General features: G+C 41.4%; 1 protein-coding gene across 1 annotated transcript in view; it reads left to right on the plus strand.

Annotated features, from left to right (window-relative positions):
- Positions 1-12,353: 12,353 nt before the first annotated feature.
- LOC133011238 (phospholipase A2 inhibitor and Ly6/PLAUR domain-containing protein-like) overlaps positions 12,354-22,755 on the plus strand; it is a 29,776-nt gene continuing 19,374 nt past the window's right edge. The window contains exons 1-5 of the mRNA XM_061078941.1: positions 12,354-12,405; positions 12,717-12,818; positions 12,917-13,084; positions 13,206-13,322; positions 17,498-17,662. Of these exons, the coding sequence (XP_060934924.1) occupies positions 12,354-12,405; positions 12,717-12,818; positions 12,917-13,084; positions 13,206-13,322; positions 17,498-17,662 (604 nt within the window). The remainder of the gene's footprint in view (positions 12,406-12,716; positions 12,819-12,916; positions 13,085-13,205; positions 13,323-17,497; positions 17,663-22,755) is intronic.

Genomic DNA, 22,755 nt, shown 5'->3' on the forward strand with positions numbered 1-22,755 from the left:
AGTTCAGAACAAAAATGGAAGAACCTTTGAATCCACTGGAAGGACTCCTTTAGAAGTCTGGTCTTTGGTATACTTGCTGCCATCTTTGATTGGTAGTCACACAGATATAAATTACATATTTAGTAAAAGGGGATAGGGTCTGGGTGAAGTTAAAGTGAGCACCACACAAAACTTTAACTTTTTTCAATTCATTAGCCTTAACTTAAGTCAAACATAAATAGCTTCACAGGAACATACTCACTGGGGATTTCTTCACAAATCTGTGTTTATTTTTGAAGTGGACTGAATACTGCTATACATTTGATCTTATTTAACTTTTTTTGCAACTTGTACAACTATGATACCTTATTTAAAAATATTATATTACTAAATTATGGCATTAATGAAATTCAACTTCAGGAAAGTTTGTCTTTCAATACATTAACCATTTAAAAAAATTGAAAACTTTATTTCATGCTACAAGTGGAAATTTAAAAAAAAAAAAGTTTCTCTATTTATTATTATTTTAGTCTCATATATTTATGCCAATGTGAATCCGTACAGGAGCGGGATGCTAATCAAATAAAATACCATTGTTTCTTTTAATTCTCTTAATTAATATGTTAATTTATTACTTTTCTTCAGACTTTTTCATGAAAATGTAGGAAAATACTTGTGATTTCTCTTTTGTATATGACACAAATTGCTTTCTCATTAGATTAAGGCCATAACAGATGGGAATGATGATAAATGTGTGTTATTACACAAAAGAAGAAAATATTTACTGCATTATATGTTGTAATCATTCATTAAACTACTTAAAAAACAACTTCATTTCTGCGGTCAATCTTCTTCCTGATAAAAGAATATCGGAACCAGCTTCATCAAATAACAATTGTTAAGTTTTCCCAGCTTTTTTAGTAGAGAAACCATTTCTATTCTAGAGTTGGACAAAAATACCGTATTTGAATACATGTATTTGAGAACCTTAATTAGTTTATTTATTTTGACAGCAGCAGGATGTGTCATATGCTTCTTCTTGTACGGGTGGAGCTGGAGTTACACACCAGCACGCCTCAGACAACGACTGCCAGCACAGCAAAAGTTTTCTAATAATTATTCAATGATGATGAATGGTTTTCTGTACAGGAAGTCTCGTGGGATGAAATGGCTGAATTCTGGCGCGACAGCAGAGGAAGCCCAGTGGCACCGCAGGAAACCGTCAGACAGGAAACAAGCAGGACAGACAGGTGACTAACCAGCTGGCTGATTAGTCGCCTGGGATGAGCAGGGACACAAGTGGAAGCAGGTTGAACACAATATGAATATGAAGCAGGATTTCAAGCCAATGCTGGTTGGTACTACTGTACACTGTATAATCTGGAGGTGAGCAGCATGGAGACCACGGCCCATATACACATACACACACCGCACACACACACACACACGCACAAACACCACACACACACACACCACACCACACACACACACACACACACGCACACACACGCACACACACGGAGGAACGGAGGCCAGGGAGTGGATCATGACACCTTCCTCCTCTAGTGTTAAATAAACTTTATTCATTTCGTAAAAACAACAATGTAAAAATGTGGAACATTTACGAATTCGGTATTGGCAACATTTGCTTGATAAAACTGGAGATTCAATTTTAGACAATGCACTATCCTGTATTTTAAATGAACATAGTGCCTAAAAACTTTCTGCAGTGTTTGGAATCAATGTCCGCGGCTGTGCACCAGCTGCATCCCTCATTCGGTGAGCTCTGCAAACAGAACAGGTGGCTACTTCGATGGCAACGTTCTGGATGTGGTTTTTCAGGCAGGTCTCTGTGGTGAACAACTAATGAGTCTAAGATTCCTTACCTGAGGAGATAAGCCAGCAATTCTCCTGATATTAAAATAATTGCTTATGTTTTAAATAATGTATTAAAACGATTTTTCTAGGAAAGCATGTTAATGTCTGATTCCTTTCAATTCAACAATTCTTACTTTTGTTTCGTCTTGTTCTGTGTTGTTTTATTTCAAGGTAAATGTTTGACCTTGTTTAGATTAGTGATATAGAAACAAGAGTTATTATTTATTAAATGTCTTGTCAGACAACTTTTACATGTACAGCTTTGGCAGACCTCTACTCCTTCACCTCCACTGCTGGATCCACAACGTCCGCTAGTGTGTAAACGTCTTTACATCAACTTGTGGAATATAACAATGAGTTTATGTTCTTTGGGGTCGGTCATCTGAGGCTAATAGCTGCAGAGGCTACGACAGGAAACGATTCATTGAGCTGTGGATGGTGATGAGACTTTTATCACCAGCAATAGATTTTAGTTTTTTGTTTATTTTTGTCACACCTCATTACAAATTCAATTTGACTTGAATTGTAATATTCTCTCAGTTTTCAACAGCAACTTTAAAAACAGTAAAAAAGTTTCTGTGTGTGACCCAGCTACTAAATTGATGGTAATATTATTTGGTGCATTACAGTGAGTGGTCAGATAAACATTCAGTTACACTTTTGTTTTAATTTATTTGATAAAGCTTGTATCTGTCAACACAGATCAGTCGATGCTGGAAGCTGAATGACACGCTTCACATCCACCTGATGCAGTTACTAAAAAATACCACACTGGGGCAGATGTCGACAAAGAAAAAAGAGGTGGTCATGGAGAAGAGACTGTATATTGTTGTTTTATCCTTTTGTGGAGCAGAGATGCAGAAGGATTAGTCCATGCCTTTGTTACCAAGCTTGACTATTGTAATTCCCTGTGATCAGGCCCCACCACTAAGTCTGCAAAGACATGGGTCCAGACAGGAACATTCACATTTCCCCTGAATTTGCTTCAATGGTTTCCAGTTTAATTTAGAAAATAATTTTTAAATGATTCTTCCTGAGGGGCTTTGGTTGTATCCAGAACCATTTGCTTCTGAAGAACCTTTTTTGACCAAATAATTTGCAAGGGTTCTTTGTAAAACTAAGGGTGTCATTTAGAACCATTTTTATTTAAAGAACACTTTTGGAAGAAAGTTCTTCAAAGAATTCTCAAATAACGAGTATTGTAAGGTCTAGAAACCTTCATTTAAACGTTCTTGACCTATTAAATTTCCTTTTCAGTTTCTATAATTTCTCTGTGTGCACACGGCACTGCAGTCGCATGCCATTTTATGGGCAGCGGCAGGGCGTTTGCCTATATGCAAATTAACAACTTCCGAAGATATTGGCATTCATCAATATAAGAACACTGAGTTTTAGGAAAGTTCTGAAGAACAAATTAAGAAAGATTCTGGAGAAAATCATGGTAGGTGAGGTAGATCAAACCAATTTTACCCTCCAAAACCTTATTCTGAACATCTTGCAACAACAACAGTCCATGGCTTGCACTAATTGAGGCGTTCTTGACAGAGCGTTGAATAACAGCTTAATACAGATCACTCATATATACCAGTGTCCCTAAATTCACATTCAAGATTCCTTTATTGGTCAAAGGGCACTTAGACAGTGGGGGTAGGGAGAGTCCTCTTGGACTTTGACAGATCCAGGTCTGGTCCACATCCAGGTATGTTTGTGTCAGTCCTCGAACCAGTGACCTTCCAGTCTAATGTACATCTTGTGTTATGAGTGTCGACTCTGTGCGGTCACTGAGGTTATCCTCTAACTATTTTAGTTCTGTCATATATTATGACATAACTAGTGAATGTGTTGTCAAGGTGTGATCTCCTGTGTTGAAAGGGCACAAGTATTTAGAGATGAATTTAATGACGCATTTGCATTGGCTATGTTAGAAGCACTCTAAATGCCAAGACTGGTTGAGCAAGAAAATCATGTTGAAAATATTTGTTAACTTTGCATAAGGATAATAATAAAACAGTTGTGGCAGCTTCTCACAAAACTTAAGTTAATTTGATCAACCTGTCCCTAAAGTGTATTATTTGTATATTAATACTTGATTTGTCCCTTTCTGGTTGTGTCCTATTTGCATCACTTTAAAGTAGTTTGCGTATCTTTCAGTCGTTTGTTGTCTCTTTGTTGTCATTTGCTTGACTTTACAAGAAGAAATATTAACACTCACTTGACATAAACGTTCTGGACCAGGTTCCTCCCTCCCCCTCTCCATCCATGCTGTCTGTAAATCCAGTTTTCTTATTTTGTCAGTGTCCTCACAGCAGCGACTGTTCTTCTGTCAACCTGTGCAGGAAAGGAGATAAAAGAACATTTAAGACAGTATATGAAACATTAAGCAGTTTTAACAAAGCACCACACACCTTTACTTTATTTTAAGTTTCTGTTTTGTACTTTCAAATAATTAAGTCGGCAGCAGCTGAGGTTTTGCAGGTTAATGTGTATCCTGCTGTAATACTATTTCCACATGAGTGAACATAGGGACAATGGGCAAAATGAGGGTGCATCTATGGGCAGCATATTTTCTATGAGGGGCAATTCGTGGTTCAGTATCTTGCCCAAGGACACTTCAGCATTCAGATGAGGAAGACTTTCAGTTGAGTCTCCAAAAGTTAAATTGATTATTTCCTATCGTTTAGGCGTTGTTGGCGTCCTCACACAGAAACAGTTCCCACCCAAACAAACATGTGAAGCATCTGTGGGAGAAGCTTTATGACCTACCTGAAGAATAACATACTTTTGATTTCTAAAGGCCAGAGATATAAATAGAGAGGCTGTGCCATTAATTCAACAACAGGAGGTGTGGTAATGTTGCTAAAGAACATCAACAATACAGAACAACACACTTTAGAGAACAAGTTTATTTTTCTAAGCAATTTCTTGACTGCAGGATTTTGAGGTCAACCGCAAAATTAAAAAATTTGAATGGGAGCCTGAACTAATTCACAGCAGCCATCTTGACCTGGAGTCACATTAAGTCTCTGTAGAACAAGACCTTTGCGAATTGAAATGTCTGTTTGACCATTTCAGGTCACGATGTCTCCAGGTCTATTATCATGGAAAACAGTACAACTAAAATTTCCCTGATTCTAAAAGAGAAGAAAAACATTTTAATGGACATCAAACATAACAGAGCACTAAAATATAGTTTTAAACTTCTGACTTATCTTCACATGAACCTTTGATGGAAACTATAGTGTTAGAATTAGCTGTGGACAGGACACCTGAGGATATAGCCATGGTCCACTATTACTCTTTGAGTTAAAACCTTTTTAAGCCATGGGGTTTTAATCATTGTAAAACTATGAAGACCACTTTTCCAAGTCGTTTTATTTCTGGGTGACAGCACAGCTGCGTGTGAGGACAATCCTCGACGACTTCTTGGGAGGTCAAAGCTAACGTTGTACGTTGTTCAGCAGTTGGGGTAAAACTGAATGAGTGAAGGTGAAGCTGGGTCAATTAGTCATTTGAATAACTAAATGCATGGTATCAAACACGATAAAGATGTCTAACATCAAAGATATATATTACATTATGTATATATATTATATTATATTATATATTCAGCTTCAATACTAGTCCAAGAGAGTTAAGGAAAGTTGACAAAAAATATATGACGAATGAGACACAACATTGTTTCCCCCGATTTTCTATGTGGTGTTGCGACACCGAAATAATAGTCACATATTGAAGCTGATTCTGAGGGAGAGAGAGAGAGAGAGAGAGAGAGAGAGAGAGAGAGAGAGAGAGAGAGAGAGAGAGAGAGAGAGAGAGAGAGAGAGAGAGAGAGAGAGAGAGAGAGAGGTAAAAATAGAGAGAGGCTGTGCGTCAGTTCAATAGTAGGTGTGGCAGTGTACCAGAGCATCAACAATACAACTGTCTGAGTACCAACCCTTTCTTTATTGACTTTAATAAATAACTTTACTGATGTGATTTTATTTGTTCTCCTGTCAGATAGACCAGGCAGGTCCACAGCTTGGTATGAATCCTTGGACAATGACACAGCAGCGTGTGAAATACTTCGATGATCACTTGTTGATTGATCAGTTGTACATTAATCCCCCCCCCCCCACAAACACACACACACACACACAGAGGAGGGAGGGGCCATGGTGCAGACCATAACAAAGATCCTTCACCAACAACCTGAGGAGCAGAATCTATCCTAGAGTAGTGATGGGAAGTTTGGATCATTTTACTGACTCGGTTCTTTGAATCTCGTTCAGTAAAATGAACAAATCTGTTTTCGAGTCATTCGTTCGTTTCAACAGGAGGGAGAAATTCCTGCATGAAATTCCTGCATCAAAATATTGTATCATGACAGTTAGGATGATTTGAAATGGTAATTTATTATCACACTAGCATTTAATTATCACGGCAAACGATTACGCTGCACTGAACTGTAAGTAAAGTACAAAAAAAGTAAAATAATGAAATCTGTAATTATTACTTGTGAACGAATATTATTCACGTCTTACTAAACCTAGTCACGCGAAAGTGAACGAGGTAAACAAATCCTTTCTGTTTCCTCTTCTGAGCCTATGCAGGTCACGTGAAAAATTATCCAACGATCCGTATCCGGAGACCCAGTCAAAATGAAGAAATCATTTCTGTATGCTCTAGCTCTACCAGTAATGATCCAAAGACTCGTACCTAGCAGATGAACGAATCGTTCACCTCCCGACCGGATCAATGATTCGTTCATCTGCCGAATCTTTGGATCCTTTTTCACGTGACCTGCCGATGCGCGGCCACGAGAAAATGAACGAATCTCTCTTTGAGAGGACTCGTTACTCCTGAGTCCTTGTAAGGATTTGTTCAAAATGAACGAATCATTCACGAACGACACATCACTATCCCAGAGCCATGACCTTCATCACACTCCTCCGTGCCCGAACACATCACAGTCTGTCAAACCCACTTTCAGAGTGCACATATCACACACATCAAGGACTATGAAGGAAACACACACACACACACACATCAAGTGCTGTGATTAACACACTCACAAACACACTCTTCCCTCAGGGACTGAAACTGATAAAAAAAATCTTGTTTTTCACTCTAAATATGTTTATTTCTTATCTTCTGTATGTAGTTAGTGGCTAATGCTGCTTCTATTGTTTTCAAACTATATTTCTCCACATTTTGACCACTACATATTGTCTATGTTGATGATGGCGGCGCGTGTAGACGCAGCGACCACTCACGCTTCCAAAAATGCGGTGTTTTGTTTAGTTGATAGATGTTTGTCCAAAAGTTTGTTGTGTTTGTCTCGTCTGTCTGCGTCGGATTACAAGTACAGTCGACAGGCTCTGTTAGACATCTGCAAGAGCAAGCTCAACAACGTGTTGGATACCAAAACAGAAACAACCATCAAGGAGCTCGGATTACTTCGCCAGCCTGTGATTACACCGGACCCGACTGCGACTACAGCCCAGATTAAGAGACGTCGGAAACGGTGTGCGAGGAAGCAGAAGAGGGGCAAGAGCGGAGGTATCCGAGCTAGGCTAGCGGCTAGCCCAACTCGCCCAGCCTTGGACGATCCTTGGACAATAAAATGGATCATATACGACTTCTGAGGTCAGCTAATCGGACAGTGAGTAACTGCTGTGTGCTTGTTTTCACTGAAACATGGCTTAATGACAACATCCCCGACTCCGCTGTACATCTTGCGCAGCTAACATCCTATCGAGCTGACAGATCCCATGCTAACTGATGTAAACAACGCGGAGGAGGAGTTTGTATTCACATACGTGATGCGTGGTGCCGGGACGCTGTGGTAGTATGCAGACACTGTTCACCTCTGGCGGAGTTTATGATCATAAAGTGCCGACCTTTCTATCTGCCGAGGGAATTTACTGCGGTTTTGCTAATCGCGGTATATATCCCTCCAACCTCCAGCAGCAGTGACAGGAATACAGCACTTTGTGAACTATATTAGGCCATCAATGAACAACAGACAGCAAACCCAGATGGATTTACTATCGTCGCTGGAGATTTTAATCATTCTGATCTTAAGACTAACCTACCAAAACTTCATCAGCATGTCAATTTCCCAACAAGGGAGAAAAACACCTTGGACTTGGTCTATACGTCACACAAAGGAGCATACAAGGCCTCCCCCCTCCCACACATCGGACTTTCCGACCACATCACTGTCATGCTATTGCCAGCATATAGGCCCAGAGTGAAAGTGGGTAAACCGGTCCGGAAGGAGATTTCAGTGTGGCCGGATGGATCAATGTGTGCTCTTCAGGACTGTTTTGCGATAACAGACTGGGGCATGTTCAAGCAAGCAGCTACACACAACAACCACATAGACAATGAGGAGCTTACAGACACTGTATTCGCTTACATCCGCAAATGCACAGATGATGTGACCCACACAATGACCATCATCCCTCGGGCTAACAAGAAGCCATGGCTGACAGGAGCTGTCCATCGGCTGCTGAGGGCCAGAGATAAAGCCTTCAGAGCCGGAGACAGAATTGGCCTGAGAACAGCGAGAGCCAGCCTGTCCCGTGGCATCAGAAGAGCAACATCTCTCTGCTCAACGATCTCAACAGCTTCTTTGCACGGTTCGAAGCAACAAATAACACAAGCCCACAGGAAACTCCTGCCCCCCTCCCACGACCAGGCTCTGTGCCTGTCTGTAGAAAGTGTGAAGAGGACACTCTCCACCATAAAAACCCCCGGAAAGCAACAGGCCCAGACAACATTCCAGGCCGTGTACTGAGGGACTGCGCAGAGGAGCTTAAGGATATCTTCACGAATATCTTCAACACTTCTCTGAGTCAAGCTGCTGTTCCATCACATTTCAAGACCTCCATCATCATAACTGTGCCAAAGAAACCGGCTCCATCCTTCTTCAATGACTATCGCCCTGTGGCACTGACCCCCATCATTATGAAGTGCTTTGAACGGCTAGTCATGTCTCACATCAAGTCCATCCTCCCCCCCACCCTGGACCCTTTTCAGTTTGCGTCCCGGGCAAAACGCTCCACAGAGGACACAATCTGCTCTGCTCTCCACTCAGCCCTCACCCACACGTGAGCAGGTTTTTATAGACTTTAGCTCAGCATTTAAAACAATAATCCCACAACAACTCATCTGCAAACTGGACCAGCTGGGGCTCAACACCTCCCTTTGCAATTTGATTCTGGACTTCCTCAGTGAAAGGCAACAAGCAGTCCGAGTCGGCAACAACACCTCAAGCAGCATCACAATCAGCACAGGGGCCCCACAAGGCTGTGTGCTCAGTCCCCTGCTCTTCACCCTGCTGACTCACGACTGCACACCCACCTATAGCACCAATCACATGGTGAAGTTTGCGGATGACACTACTCTGGTGGGTCTCATCACCAGAACGACGAGACCTACTACAGGGAGGAGGTCAACCTTTTGACCAAGTGGTGCAGAGACAACAACCTCATGCTAAATGTCACGGAAACAAAGGAGATTGTGGTTGATTTCAGAAAAAGCCACACTGAGCACCCCCCACTGACCATCGATGGTGCTGCTGTGGAGAGAGTGACCAGCACCAAATTCCTGGGGTGCACATCAGTGAGGAACTCTCCTGGGCCACCAACTCTGCATCACTGGCGAAGAAAGCCCAGCAGCGCCTCTATTTCCTCCGTAAGCTCAAGAGAGCGAAAGCTGCCAAAACCATCCTAATCACTTTCTACCGGGGCACTATTGAAACCATCCTGTCCAGCTGCATCACGGTGTGGGGCAGTAGCTGCACCGAACACAGCAAGAAGGCACTACAACGCATAATAAACACAGCTGCTAAGATCATTGGTTCCCCACTCCCTTCTCTGCAAGACACTTACACCACCCGCCTCACCCGCAAAGCCACCTGGATTGCTAGTGACACCAGCCACCCTGCACACGGTCTCTTCAGCCTCCTACCCTCTGGCAGAAGGTACAGGAGCCTCCGGTGCTGCACAACCAGACTTAGTAACAGCTTCATTCACCAAGCTGTCAGGAAGCTGAACTCTCTCCACTGAAATCTCCCTCCCCCCCCTCCTCAAATCACTCAGGACTCTGAAACAAAATGTCTTTTGCACTTTTATCACTTTTATCACTTAAGTACGTCTACACTTTACGTTACATAAACCTATGCTGCTATACGTGCTGTACTTGAATCTGTTTACTTAGAATTAGAAAATGTCTTGTTGTCTTATCCGTTGTGCCCCCTGCACTTTATGTTTCACTGTGGGAGAGAGTGGGAAACGATATATCGATTTCTTTGTATGTCTGTACATGTAAAGTAATTGACAAATAAAGCTACTATACTATACTATACTATATATCTTGGAAAGAGAAGACTCTTATAATTTCATTGTACAATGCTGTGCAATAATGGTTAGGAGTGATACCATAAGATGGTGTGCCTTTAGACATTCAATAAATTTGGTTATCAAAATAAAATATAAAACATTAATATTTAAAATATTAACATTAAATCCTAACTTTAGTTTGTTAAAGTTCTCTCGGGGCACCACCCTTCAAAGAAGGGAAAATATAGCCAATTTATTGATTAAGATCAGTCTCATTTAGATCTAGTTCACTTAGATATCTCAATATTTACTATTTCAGATTATATAATGAACAGTGAAGGTTTATGGAGTTCTTGACACTGTAGAGGTTGGCAAAATTCACTTATGCAAAATTAATGAAAGAACATTTGTGAAAGAAAACATAATAAAATATAAAAGCACAAATTACTAACAAAACGTACTAACTAACAAAGATGTGTATGTTAGTGTGTGTGTGTGTGTGTGTGTGTGTGTGTGTGTGTGTGTGTGTGTGTGTGTGTGAATGAGGGGCTCTCAAAATGGTTGTTGACCAAAAGAGTAACACCTTTCTGTGGGCTTTTAAGATGGCTTCTAAGATAGCAGCCCCCCCTTCTTCTGAGGTTGCTTTACGACCAATAGCGGGAAAAGGTTTAACTAGGTGAAGTCATATGCGTGTCTGTGTGGATGTTAAACAGATAACTGAAAGGGTAAGAGAGATCCTGTGAAGAGCGTATCTAACATTTATCTTTCATTTAATTTGTAACCACAATAACACAACACATATCAAACTTATAAACACCACACGGAATCACATAAACAGTCTTGCTTAGTCTAGTATAATTATTAAGCCCAGTATGTTACTAGTCCTTAGAAAGGAAGAAATTTGCTGTGCAGTTCAGCGTTTGTCCTGGCTTTGTGTGAAGTCTCCGGTTGGTCGTAAGATTTCTGCTCTCGCAGTTCTGTTGAGCTGTGATGCTCTTGCTTGTTGAATCTTACCTACAGGACATCAAGTTGCTGCTAGGAGTTTGTAGAAGCTTGATTTGAGAGGAGGTTTCCTTGAGAAGATGAGTTGGAAACTGCACCTCTGCCCTCCGGTTGTTTGGGTGGGAAGAGAAGAGTTGAGCTGGAGAAATCAGGTTTCTCCTCTCGCGAATGCAGGAAGAAAGGCCGGCAGCCTCACTCCTTGGAGGGGTCGTTGGAAAGAAGAAGAATTGGGGCAGACCTTGGTCTTATATAGGCGCGGTGACCTTTAAATGTAATGTTTTGCTTCTTTTTCTAAATACTTACTTTGCAGGTCAATATTCTACAAACCCTATGTTGTGCTTATAAATGCAAAAAAGTAGTAAATGTCAGCCTGTTCAAAATTTGCCTCAACTCAGCCAGGTACAATGTGTAGATGTTTTATTCATTGCAATGTTGGTTAAACTATATGATATACAATGATAGTAAACATGTGTAATGCTCTATTATATTAAACTTGAATTTAACCTACTAATACTGAATTGTGTTAAGTGTATAGTCTAGTTCAAATAACTGGAATAATGTAATATCATATAATTATTACTTACAAATATTTATTTAATATTTTGTCATGCTGCATCAAGATGTATTAACAAACAGGTTACTAGTTTCACAACATTCCAGAATATAAATGACAAGAAGCGTATGTGACGTGGTCATTGTAAAAACAGCTTTTCCTTTATTTAGAGTTCTGAGATACATGAAGTCAAAACTTTTTGAAATATTCTGGTACTCAGAGAAAGTCTGTTGAACTCTATAATTAAGCCGTATCGAAAACATTGATATATATATATATATATATATATATATTAAACATATAAATACTTTAATGAGCCTGAGGGAAATGTAGGTCTATGTTTTATGCTTTTTGTTTTTGGTGGACAATCCTAAACAGGTTAACAGTGACGAAGTTAATATGGGTGTGTTAAGGTGTGTTGACGTGTTTTCCTCTGTGACAAAAGAGAGACTGACAGTTTGAATGATCATGCTGTATAAATGTAAACACGCCCAATCCCTGAGATATTCAGACATGTATCAGTCATACAGGCGTTCATCACCTGTAGAGTATATAAAGTGCCTCCGTGTTGATGAGAGGTCGTATAAGGAATCTGCTGAACTTACCTGATCATCATGATGAAGCTGCTTCTTTCTCTGACTCTCATCTGGGCGCTCTCCAGCACAGGTAACTAATTACTATTTTTAAAAATATAATATTATTTATCATATTGTATTATTAATATCCTTGAACATATAAGGAGGCTCAATCAATCCTCAGAGGAGAAATTGATAAGTTACAGTTCAGCAGTACAAGAAACAGACTACACAGGTATGAAGCAGATGAAATAATTTAGAGTCATGTGTGAAGTGTCTTTATTTAAATTACAACCCATATGTCTGAAACTCCTTTTGAACAGTAAAAAGATTTTTTAGCATTTATGAACCACAATTAAGATCAGATCATCATATCACTGACTATTTTTCTCCACATTGCAGGTGAAGCACTTGTGTGTGAAACTTGTACAAATGCTACCTGTTCAGCCACAGCACCAGTTCCATGTCCCACAGGCACGATGTGTATCACAGCTTCCATTCAAGGTAAACTTCTCTACAAGTTACTTTCCAGTGAAATACATGTACTGCAAAGTGACGTGTGCTTTCCATCACCATTAACAAACTGCACTTTGACTCTGCAGCCGTTTCACTTGGGACTCCTGGACAGCAAATCTACAAGGCCTGTGCCCTCCCCACCCTGTGTCCATCCACAGGCTCTCAGACATTTTCAGTTAACTTGGGTCATTCGAGTGCACTTGCAAGTGCTACATGCTGCAGCACAGACAACTGCAACTCCAACACTCTGCCTTGTAAGTAGATGTAGATGACTCTTATTAATCTGCATCCTTCTTCTGACATGTTCTGTTTTTAATCCATAAAACTTCCATATTCTCTCTTCCTCTAATAAACAGTATTTTTTGTCTGTTTCAGTCCCTGTGGTTCCAGCAGGTAACAGTCTACAGTGTCACGTTTGTAACCCCATCACCTCTGACTGCAGCTCTTCACTACAATGTAGGGGAACAGAGGATCGCTGCTTTCAAGCCAGTGGTAAGTCTTCTTCTTATATACTGCATTTAAACAAAGAGTACTTCTAACATATTCTACTGCCTTTAAGTATTTTTAAAAAATTAATACTTAAGAGTGATGACTTAAGATATATTTACTCATGTACTAAGTATTTAAAAAACTCTAATAATATCTGTATCATCTGTGTTACTGTGTATTTATGATCCATAACATTAAACATTAAACACTTACTTTTAACTGCCTTATGTCTTTTTATGAAAAGTTTACTTTTTCATTATCTTAAGATCATCATAATGTTTTAGAATTAAAGATCAAACAGGAGAAAAAGTAGTTAAAAGTAGTTCCATCTTGACCAGTTGACAAAACTTTTGATTATTTCTCAGTTAATCCATTTGTTATTTTCCCTGGAGCTCAACTTGATTATAAAAGTACAGAAGCGTATTAGATTCACTTGAAAAAAAGTCCTATTTTTATTAGATAATTATCTCGAAAATTCCGAGATAATTTTTTTTCAAAAGGCTCTGTTTTTCTTAAATAATTGTAATCTAGTATTTTGATGAAGTTACATTTTGGATGGACGTTTTGCATCTTTTGTTTGGCACGATTTATTGTACTAGCGCCATGACGTATAGCGTCGCTTAAAACTGTCAGACTCTCCTTCTGAATAAATAACAGTGAACTACAAACGACTGACAAACGAAATATTTAAATTTTGGACAAAAATGAAAACTATCCTTTATCTATCTGTAGCATATCCCCCGAAAGATGGACAAAACTTTCAACTGATGTTTTAAGGTTTATTTGAAATTTCTCTTTAAAACACCGTAAGAGCTTTTGCCTCTTTGGTGGGTCGCTAAAACATAAAACCTTTCCTTTGTGACGTTACAGATTCATAACAGTAATCTGTGTCGATACAGGGAACAACTTCAATTTCAACTGAATGCATTACGCTTCCGTATAAAAGTCTCTTGCTTTGTCCACAAAAAAGTTTTTGCTCATTTTGAATGTTTCTTTGATTCCAACATGAGTTAAATGAACAATTCTTTATTTTAATAATCATCGAACTAAGAAATGGTAACAGATTTGAAAACATGAGATAAATATTGCACAACAATAAACATTGAGCAAACTCATTGAGTTAGATTTAGTTCAACATTTTGACTGACGTGAACGTATGTTTAAATTGGGGACTTGCTTCTTTCACTGAAACAAGTAACTTAACATCAGAGTGAAACACAGTGTTCTGCTGCCCTCTGCTGGTTGAAAGCTACAGTCCTGTATCACCTCTAAAAAACAACCAGTGTAGTTGAAGGGTGTGGTTGGATTGGATCACACATATTCTCTGTTGCACACGTGAGAACATAAAACAGTGAAATCAGTGATGTCACGTGGTCCTGAAGTACACGTTCACATGTTAGTAATAAGGTGCGATGTTCAAATACTGCAAGACTGTGTTGTGCAATAGGAGTAGACTTGACGTTGGCTAATTATTAATAATCATGAAATATGATTATTAAAATAATAAAAATTATCTATCAAAAATAATTAAATTATTAATTGAAGATGATCAGTAATCAAATAACAATAAAACCACTAATGAGAAAATAGGAATTATCAATTAGAAAGTACAAGATATCAATTAACAATGATAAGGTTATCAACCAAGAATAATGAAAATAATTAGTCAAAAACAATAAAATTATCAATTTAAGAATAATACTATCTATATTAATAATTGAGAAAGGGGGGCACCACCCTGGTTTCCAGGGACCAACATATCAAGCTATAATTATCAGTCTCATAATGATAAATGTCAAATTAATAATGTCAATATTTTAATATTAATGATTACTTAATAAACAGTGAAGGCTTCTAAGTTCGAGCACAGGCAATCATAATCCAGCTGTATTCACACACTTATGCACAAATAATCACAGACTACAGATACTTTAATTACAAAAGTATTTATTAAAAAGGGGAAATAAAGTTATAATGTTATTCAATGATTTATCATTTTAACAAGCTCCAATATTTCAAAAATAAACACAGCAGCAGCACTTATCACAATTCAGAAAATACATGTAAAACCTGCGGTCTACCTATGTATGTCTGTCTCTGTGTGTGTGTGTCTGTGTCAAAGTGTCTCTCTGTGTATGTGTGTCTATGTGTGTGTATGTGAAATAAAGTTAGTGTTATTTAATGATTTATCATATTAACAAACTCCCATATTTCAAAGATAACAACAGCAGCTTATCACAATTTAGAACACGCATGTAACCTCTGGTCCATCTATGTGTCTCTGTGTGTGTGTACTGTCTGTGTCTATCAAAGTGTCTGTGTGTGTGTGTGTGTGTGTGTGTGTGTGTGTGAGAGAGAGCGAGAGAGAGAGAGAAAAGGAAGGGGGCGTGGCGATGACGCAGTCACATCTTAGATGGCGGCCTATCATGATTCGTGGAATCAAGGCCTAAAAACTCTCAAAATGGCGGATTGACTACAAAACAAGATGGCGGAGCCGTTATGAATTTAGAGCCAGGATGGGAGGAGAGAGAGCGGAGGCGTGGCAATAATAGACTCAAAATTGTGGGTTAACTTGCGTTATTCAAGATGGAGTCTATGTTAATGACACCATGTGGCCGGAGCTCACACTGGTGGTCGTCACATGAATTACACAAAGGAAATTTTAGACAAAGAGAATTCTTATCTCTGCTTGGCTTTGGGGGCCGAATGGTTTCCAGATGTGTTCAGCCTCTCTAAGCATAGATTTAACTATGTGACATGAACTGTATTATAAATACAGATCGGAAGTGTGTATAGGTCGGTTTAGAAGGAGAGAGAGAGAGAGAGAGAGAGAGAGAGAGAGAGAGAGAGAGAGAGAGAGAGAGAGAGAGAGAAAACATATAAGGAGAGTTCAAAGAAGCTCTTAAAAACACGCCAGAGATAGATTAACAGTGATTCACCCCTCAGCCCTCAAGCGGACGTTGTGGGCTGAGGTTCTGATCGGTAAACTCACTGCAGACTAACACAGACGTTAACAGCGTGGCTGGAGGCTTTCCTCGCAGCGCTCAAACACTAAACAAAACCCGGAAATGAACCGGAAGTAGCGGCTCGTAGTAGCCGGTTAAACAATGAGACTCAGCGGTCTCGCAACAAATACAATCAAATATTAAACAATATGCTACGTATTAAAACTAACATCTGCCCAGACAACATAAGCCTCTCTTACTGTAACCATGGTTTCGTGGGGTGCATGCGCGTTGGCGCGAATCTCCGGAGGTTCAGTGAATTGCTTGAAGTCTCTCAGGCGGGCTCTCGTGAGCACCGCAGCTGGGCCGGAGCCGATCCGTCGTGCTCCGTGGCGAGATGAGGTTTCGTCTTCTTCTGCAGCAGCGGAGCTCGTGCTCACTCACAGGAACGTGCGGCTGCTTGTAGCCGTTGTAGATCGTGTTGGGAAAAGAATAAAAGTAAAGTCCGTGTCTCACTCGTCCCGAGTGAGATTCCTGTTTGTCTTTTCAAGTTAAAACAGGAAAATGTCCTTTCAAAATAAAACGTCAACTAAGATAAAAGAATAATTGAATGAAATGAATTGAAATGAATAAAACAAACGTCTTATCGCCTCCATTAGCTTACTGGGTCGACTAGGAAGACCCCCTGGGGGGGGGTCTAGTGGCGACGTCAGCATCGGAGGAAAAGAAAAAAAGAGGTAGTTGCCTCCTTAAGTTGCTGGGTTAACTAGTGAGACCCCGGGGGGGGGGGTCTCGTTGTCACATCAGCATCGGAGGAAAAGAGAAAGGTTTCTGGGAGCTCAGCCTTTTTAAGTCATGTTCCAGGTGACTCCCCCCTGGGAGGAGGGGTCAGGGGTCAGTGTGGCCCCCGGCCAATTAACTATCAGAATTTGGCCCCAAGGGGCGGCTTACAGTGGTGGACCCAGGAAGTGATTTTCTCTCACATGGAGATAAAATCTCCATGCTGGAATTTTGTTGTGAGGGGTTTCCCGAGGCAAGTCTCACGTTTTACGACTCTTTGTTATAAGTCAGATCACTGGGAACTCAGTCCCAACAACTGTAACCATGGCAACAACTAATGTTTAACTATTGTCATCAAAATACATTTCCTCATGAATTAAAGTTACTCATAAGGTGAAGAATTCTCTCTGAAATAATCCAACTAACAAACCTACTATTGTGTTTCATCTTTAGTGACAAATTCCGGCGTCACTTCTCCAGCTTTTGGCTGTGCATCTACAAATATGTGTGCAGCTGCTGCCAGCCTGGGGTCACTACCTTTCATGCAAGATGTTGGTAACATTACCAGTGGACCAGCCTGTTGTGGGACTAGTTTGTGTAACACTCTCACTACAACAACAACAACCACCATCCCAACAACAACTACCACTACCCCAACTACAACAACCACTACCCCAACGACAACAACCACGACCCCAACAACAACCACCACGACCCCAACTACAACAACCACTACCCCTACAACAACAACCACTACCCAAACCACAACAACTACTACCCCAACCACAACAACCACGACCCCAACTACAACAACCACGACCCCAACAACTACCACCACGACCCCAACTACAACAACCACTACCCCAACCACAACAACCACTACCCCAACCACAACAACCACGACCCCAACTACAACAACCACTACCCCAACTACAACAACCACGACCCCAATTACAACAACCACAACCCCAACTACAACAACCACTATCCCAACTACAACCACCGCGACCCCAACAACAACAATAACCACTACCCCAACTACAACAAACACCATCCCAACTACAACAACCACTACACCAACTACAACAACAACTACCCCAACTACAACAACCACTACCCCAACTACAACAACAACAACCCCAACTACAACAACCACTACCCCAACTACAACAACCACTACGCCAACAACAACAACAACTACCCGAACTACAACAACCACTACCCCTACAACAACAACCACGACTCCAACTACAACAACCACTACCCCAACTACAACAACCACGACCCCAATTACAACAACCACTACCCCAACTACAACAACCACTCTCCCAACTACAACCACCGCGACCCCAACAACAACAATAACCACTACCCCAACTACAACAAACACCATCCCAACTACAACAACCACTACACCAACTACAACAACAACTACCCCAACTACAACAACCACTACCCCAACTACAACAACAACAACCCCAACTACAACAACCACTACCCCAACTACAACAACCACTATCCCTACAACAACAACCACGACTCCAACTACAACAACCACGACCCCAACTACAACAACCACTACCCCAACTACAACAACCACTACCCCAACTACAACAACAACAACCACTACCCCAACTACAACAACCACTACCCCAACTACAACAACCACTCCCCCAACTACAACAACCACTACACCAACTACAACAACAACTACCCCAACTACAACAACCACTACCCCAACTACAAAAACAACCACCCAAACTACAACAACCACTACCCCTACAACAACAACCACGACTCCAACTACAACAACCACAGACCCAACTACAACAACCAATACCCCAACTACAACAACCTTTACGCCAACTACAACAACCACTACCCCAACTACAACAGCCACTTCCCCAACTACAACAACCACTTCACCAACTACAACAACCACTTCCCCAACTACAACAACCACTACCCCAACTACAACAACAACAACCCCAACTACAACAACCACTACGCCAACAACAACAACTACCCCAACTACAACAACCACTACCCCTACAACAACAACCACGACTCCAACTACAACAACCACGACCCCAACTACAACAACCACGACCCCAACTACAACAACCACTACCCCAACTACAACAACCACTACCCCAACTACAACAACAACAACCCCAACTACAACAACCACTACCCCAACTACAACAACCACTACCCCAACTACAACAACCACTCCCCCAACTACAACAACCACTACACCAACTACAACAACAACTACCCCAACTACAACAACCACTACCCCAACTACAACAACAACAACCCCAACTACAACAACCACTACCCCTACAACAACAACCACGACTCCAACTACAACAACCACGAACCCAACTACAACAACCACTACCCCAACTACAACAACCACTACGCCAACTACAACAACCACTACCCGAACTACAACAACCACTTCCCCAACTACAACAACCACTTCACCAACTACAACAACCACTTCCCCAACTACAACAACCACTACCCCAACTACAACAACAACAACCCCAACTACAACAACCACTACGCCAACAACAACAACTACCCCAACTCCAACAACCACTACCCCTAAAACAACAACCACGACTCCAACTACAACAACCACTTCCCCAACTACAACAATCACTACCCCAACTACAACAACAACAACCCCAACTACAACAACCACTACCCCAACTACAACAACCACTACCCCAACTACAACAACCACTCCCCCAACTACAACAACCACTACACCAACTACAACAACCACTCACCCAACTACAACAACCACTACCCCAACTACAACAACAACAACCCCAACTACAACAACCACTACCCCAACTACAACAACCACTATGCCAACAACAACAACTAACCAAACTACAACAACCACTACCCCTACAACAACAACCACTACACCAACTACAACAACCACTTCCCCAACTACAACAACCACTACCCCAACTACAACAACAACAACCCCAACTTCAACAACCACTACGCCAACAACAACAACTACCCCAACTACAACAACCACTATCCCTACAACAACAACCACGACTCCAACTACAACAACCACGACCCCAACTACAACAACCACTACCCCAACTACAACAACCACTACGCCAACTACAACAACCACTACCCCAACTACAACAACCACTCCCCCATCTACAACAACCACTACACCAACTACAACAACCACTTCCCCAACTACAACAACCACTACCCCAACTACAACAACAACAACCCCAACTACAACAACCACTACCCCAACTACAACAACCAATACCCCAACTACAACAAACACTCCCCCAACTACAACAACCACTACACCAACTACAACAACCAATACCCCAACTACAACAACCACTACCCCAACTACAACAACAACAACCCCAACTACAACAACCACTACCCCAACTACAACAACCAATATGCCAACAACAACAACTACCCAAAGTACAACAACCACTACCCCTACAACAACAACCACTCCCCCAACTACAACAACCACTACACCAACTACAACAACCACTTCCCCAACTACAACAACCACTACCCCAACTACAACAACAACCCCAACTACAACAACCACTACCCCAACTACAACAACCACTACCCCTACAACAACAACAACGACTCCAACAACCACGAACCCAACTACAACAACCACTACCCCAACTACAACAACCACTACCCCAACTACAACAACAACAACAACCCCAACTACAACAACCACTACCCCAACTACAACAACCACTACCCCAACTACAACAACCACCATCCCAACAACAACTACCACTGCCCCAACTACAACAACCACAACCCCAACTACAACAACCACTACCCCAACTACAACAACCACCATCCCAACAACAACTACCACTGCCCCAACTACAACAACCACAACCCCAACTACAACAACCACTACCCCAACTACAACAACCACTACACCAACTACAACAACCACTTCCCCAACTACAACAACCACTACCCCAACTACAACAACAAAAACCCCAACTATAACAACCACTACGCCAACAACAACTACCCCAACTACAACAACCACTACCCCTACAACAACAACCACGACTCCAACTACAACAACCACGACCCCAACTACAACAACCACGACCCCAACTTCAACAACCACTACCCCAACTACAACAACCACTACGCCAACTACAACAACCACTACCCCAACTACAACAACCACTCCCCCAACTACAACAACCACTACCCCAACTACAACAACCACTACCCCAACTACAACAACAACAACCCCAACTACAACAACCACTACCCCAACTACAACAACCACTACCCCTACAACAACAACCACGACTCCAACTACAACAACCACTTCCCCAACTACAACAACCACTTCACCAACTACAACAACAACTACCCCAACTACAACAACCACTAGCCCAACTACAACAACAACAACCCCAACTACAACAACCACTACCCCTACAACAACAACCACGACTCCAACTACAACAACCACAAACCCAACTACAACAACCACTACCCCAACTACAACAACCACTACGCCAACTACAACAACCACTACCCCAACTACAATAACCACTTCCCCAACTACAACAACCACTACACCAACTACAACAACCACTTCCCCAACTACAACAACCACTACCCCAACTACAACAACCCCAACTACAACAACCACTACGCCAACAACAACTACCCCAACTACAACAACCACTATCCCTACAACAACAACCACGACTCCAACTACAAAAACCACGACCCAAACTACAACAACCACGACCCCAACTACAACAAACACTACCCCAACTACAACAACCACTAAGCCAACTACAACAACCACTACCCCAACTACAACAAACACTCCCCCAACTACAACAACCACTACACCAACTACAACAACCACTTCCCCAACTACAACAACCACTACCCCAACTACAACAACAACAACCACGACCCCAACTACAACAACCACTACACCAACTACAACAACCTCTACCCCTACAACAACAACCACGACTCCAACTACAACAACCACGAACCCAACTACAACAACCACTACCCCAACTACAACAACCACTACCCCAACTACAACAACAACAAAAACCCCAACTACAACAACCACTCCCCCAACTACAACAACCACTACACCAACTACAACAACCACTTCCCCAACTACAACAACCACTACCCCAACTACAACAACCCCAACTACAACAACCACTACGCCAACAACAACAACTACCCCAACTACAACAACCACTACCCCTACAACAACAACCACGACTCCAACTACAACAACCACTACCCCTACAACAACAACCACGACTCCAACTACAACAACCACTACCCCAACTACAACAACAACAACCCCAACTACAACAACCACTACGCCAACAACAACTACCCCAACTACAAAAAACACTACCCCTACAACAACAACCACGACTCCAACTACAACAACCACGACCCCAACTACAACAACCACAACCCCAACTACAACAACCACTATCCCAACTACAACAACCACTAAGCCAACTACAGCAACTTCTACCCCAACTACAACAACCACTCCCCCAACTACAACAACCACTACACCAACTACAACAACCACTTCCCCAACTACAACAACCACTACCCCAACTACAACAACAACCCCAACTACAACA

The sequence above is a fragment of the Limanda limanda genome, chromosome 9 (assembly GCF_963576545.1).
Source record: "Limanda limanda chromosome 9, fLimLim1.1, whole genome shotgun sequence".
In the NCBI taxonomy this organism is placed as follows: Eukaryota; Metazoa; Chordata; class Actinopteri; order Pleuronectiformes; family Pleuronectidae; genus Limanda; species Limanda limanda.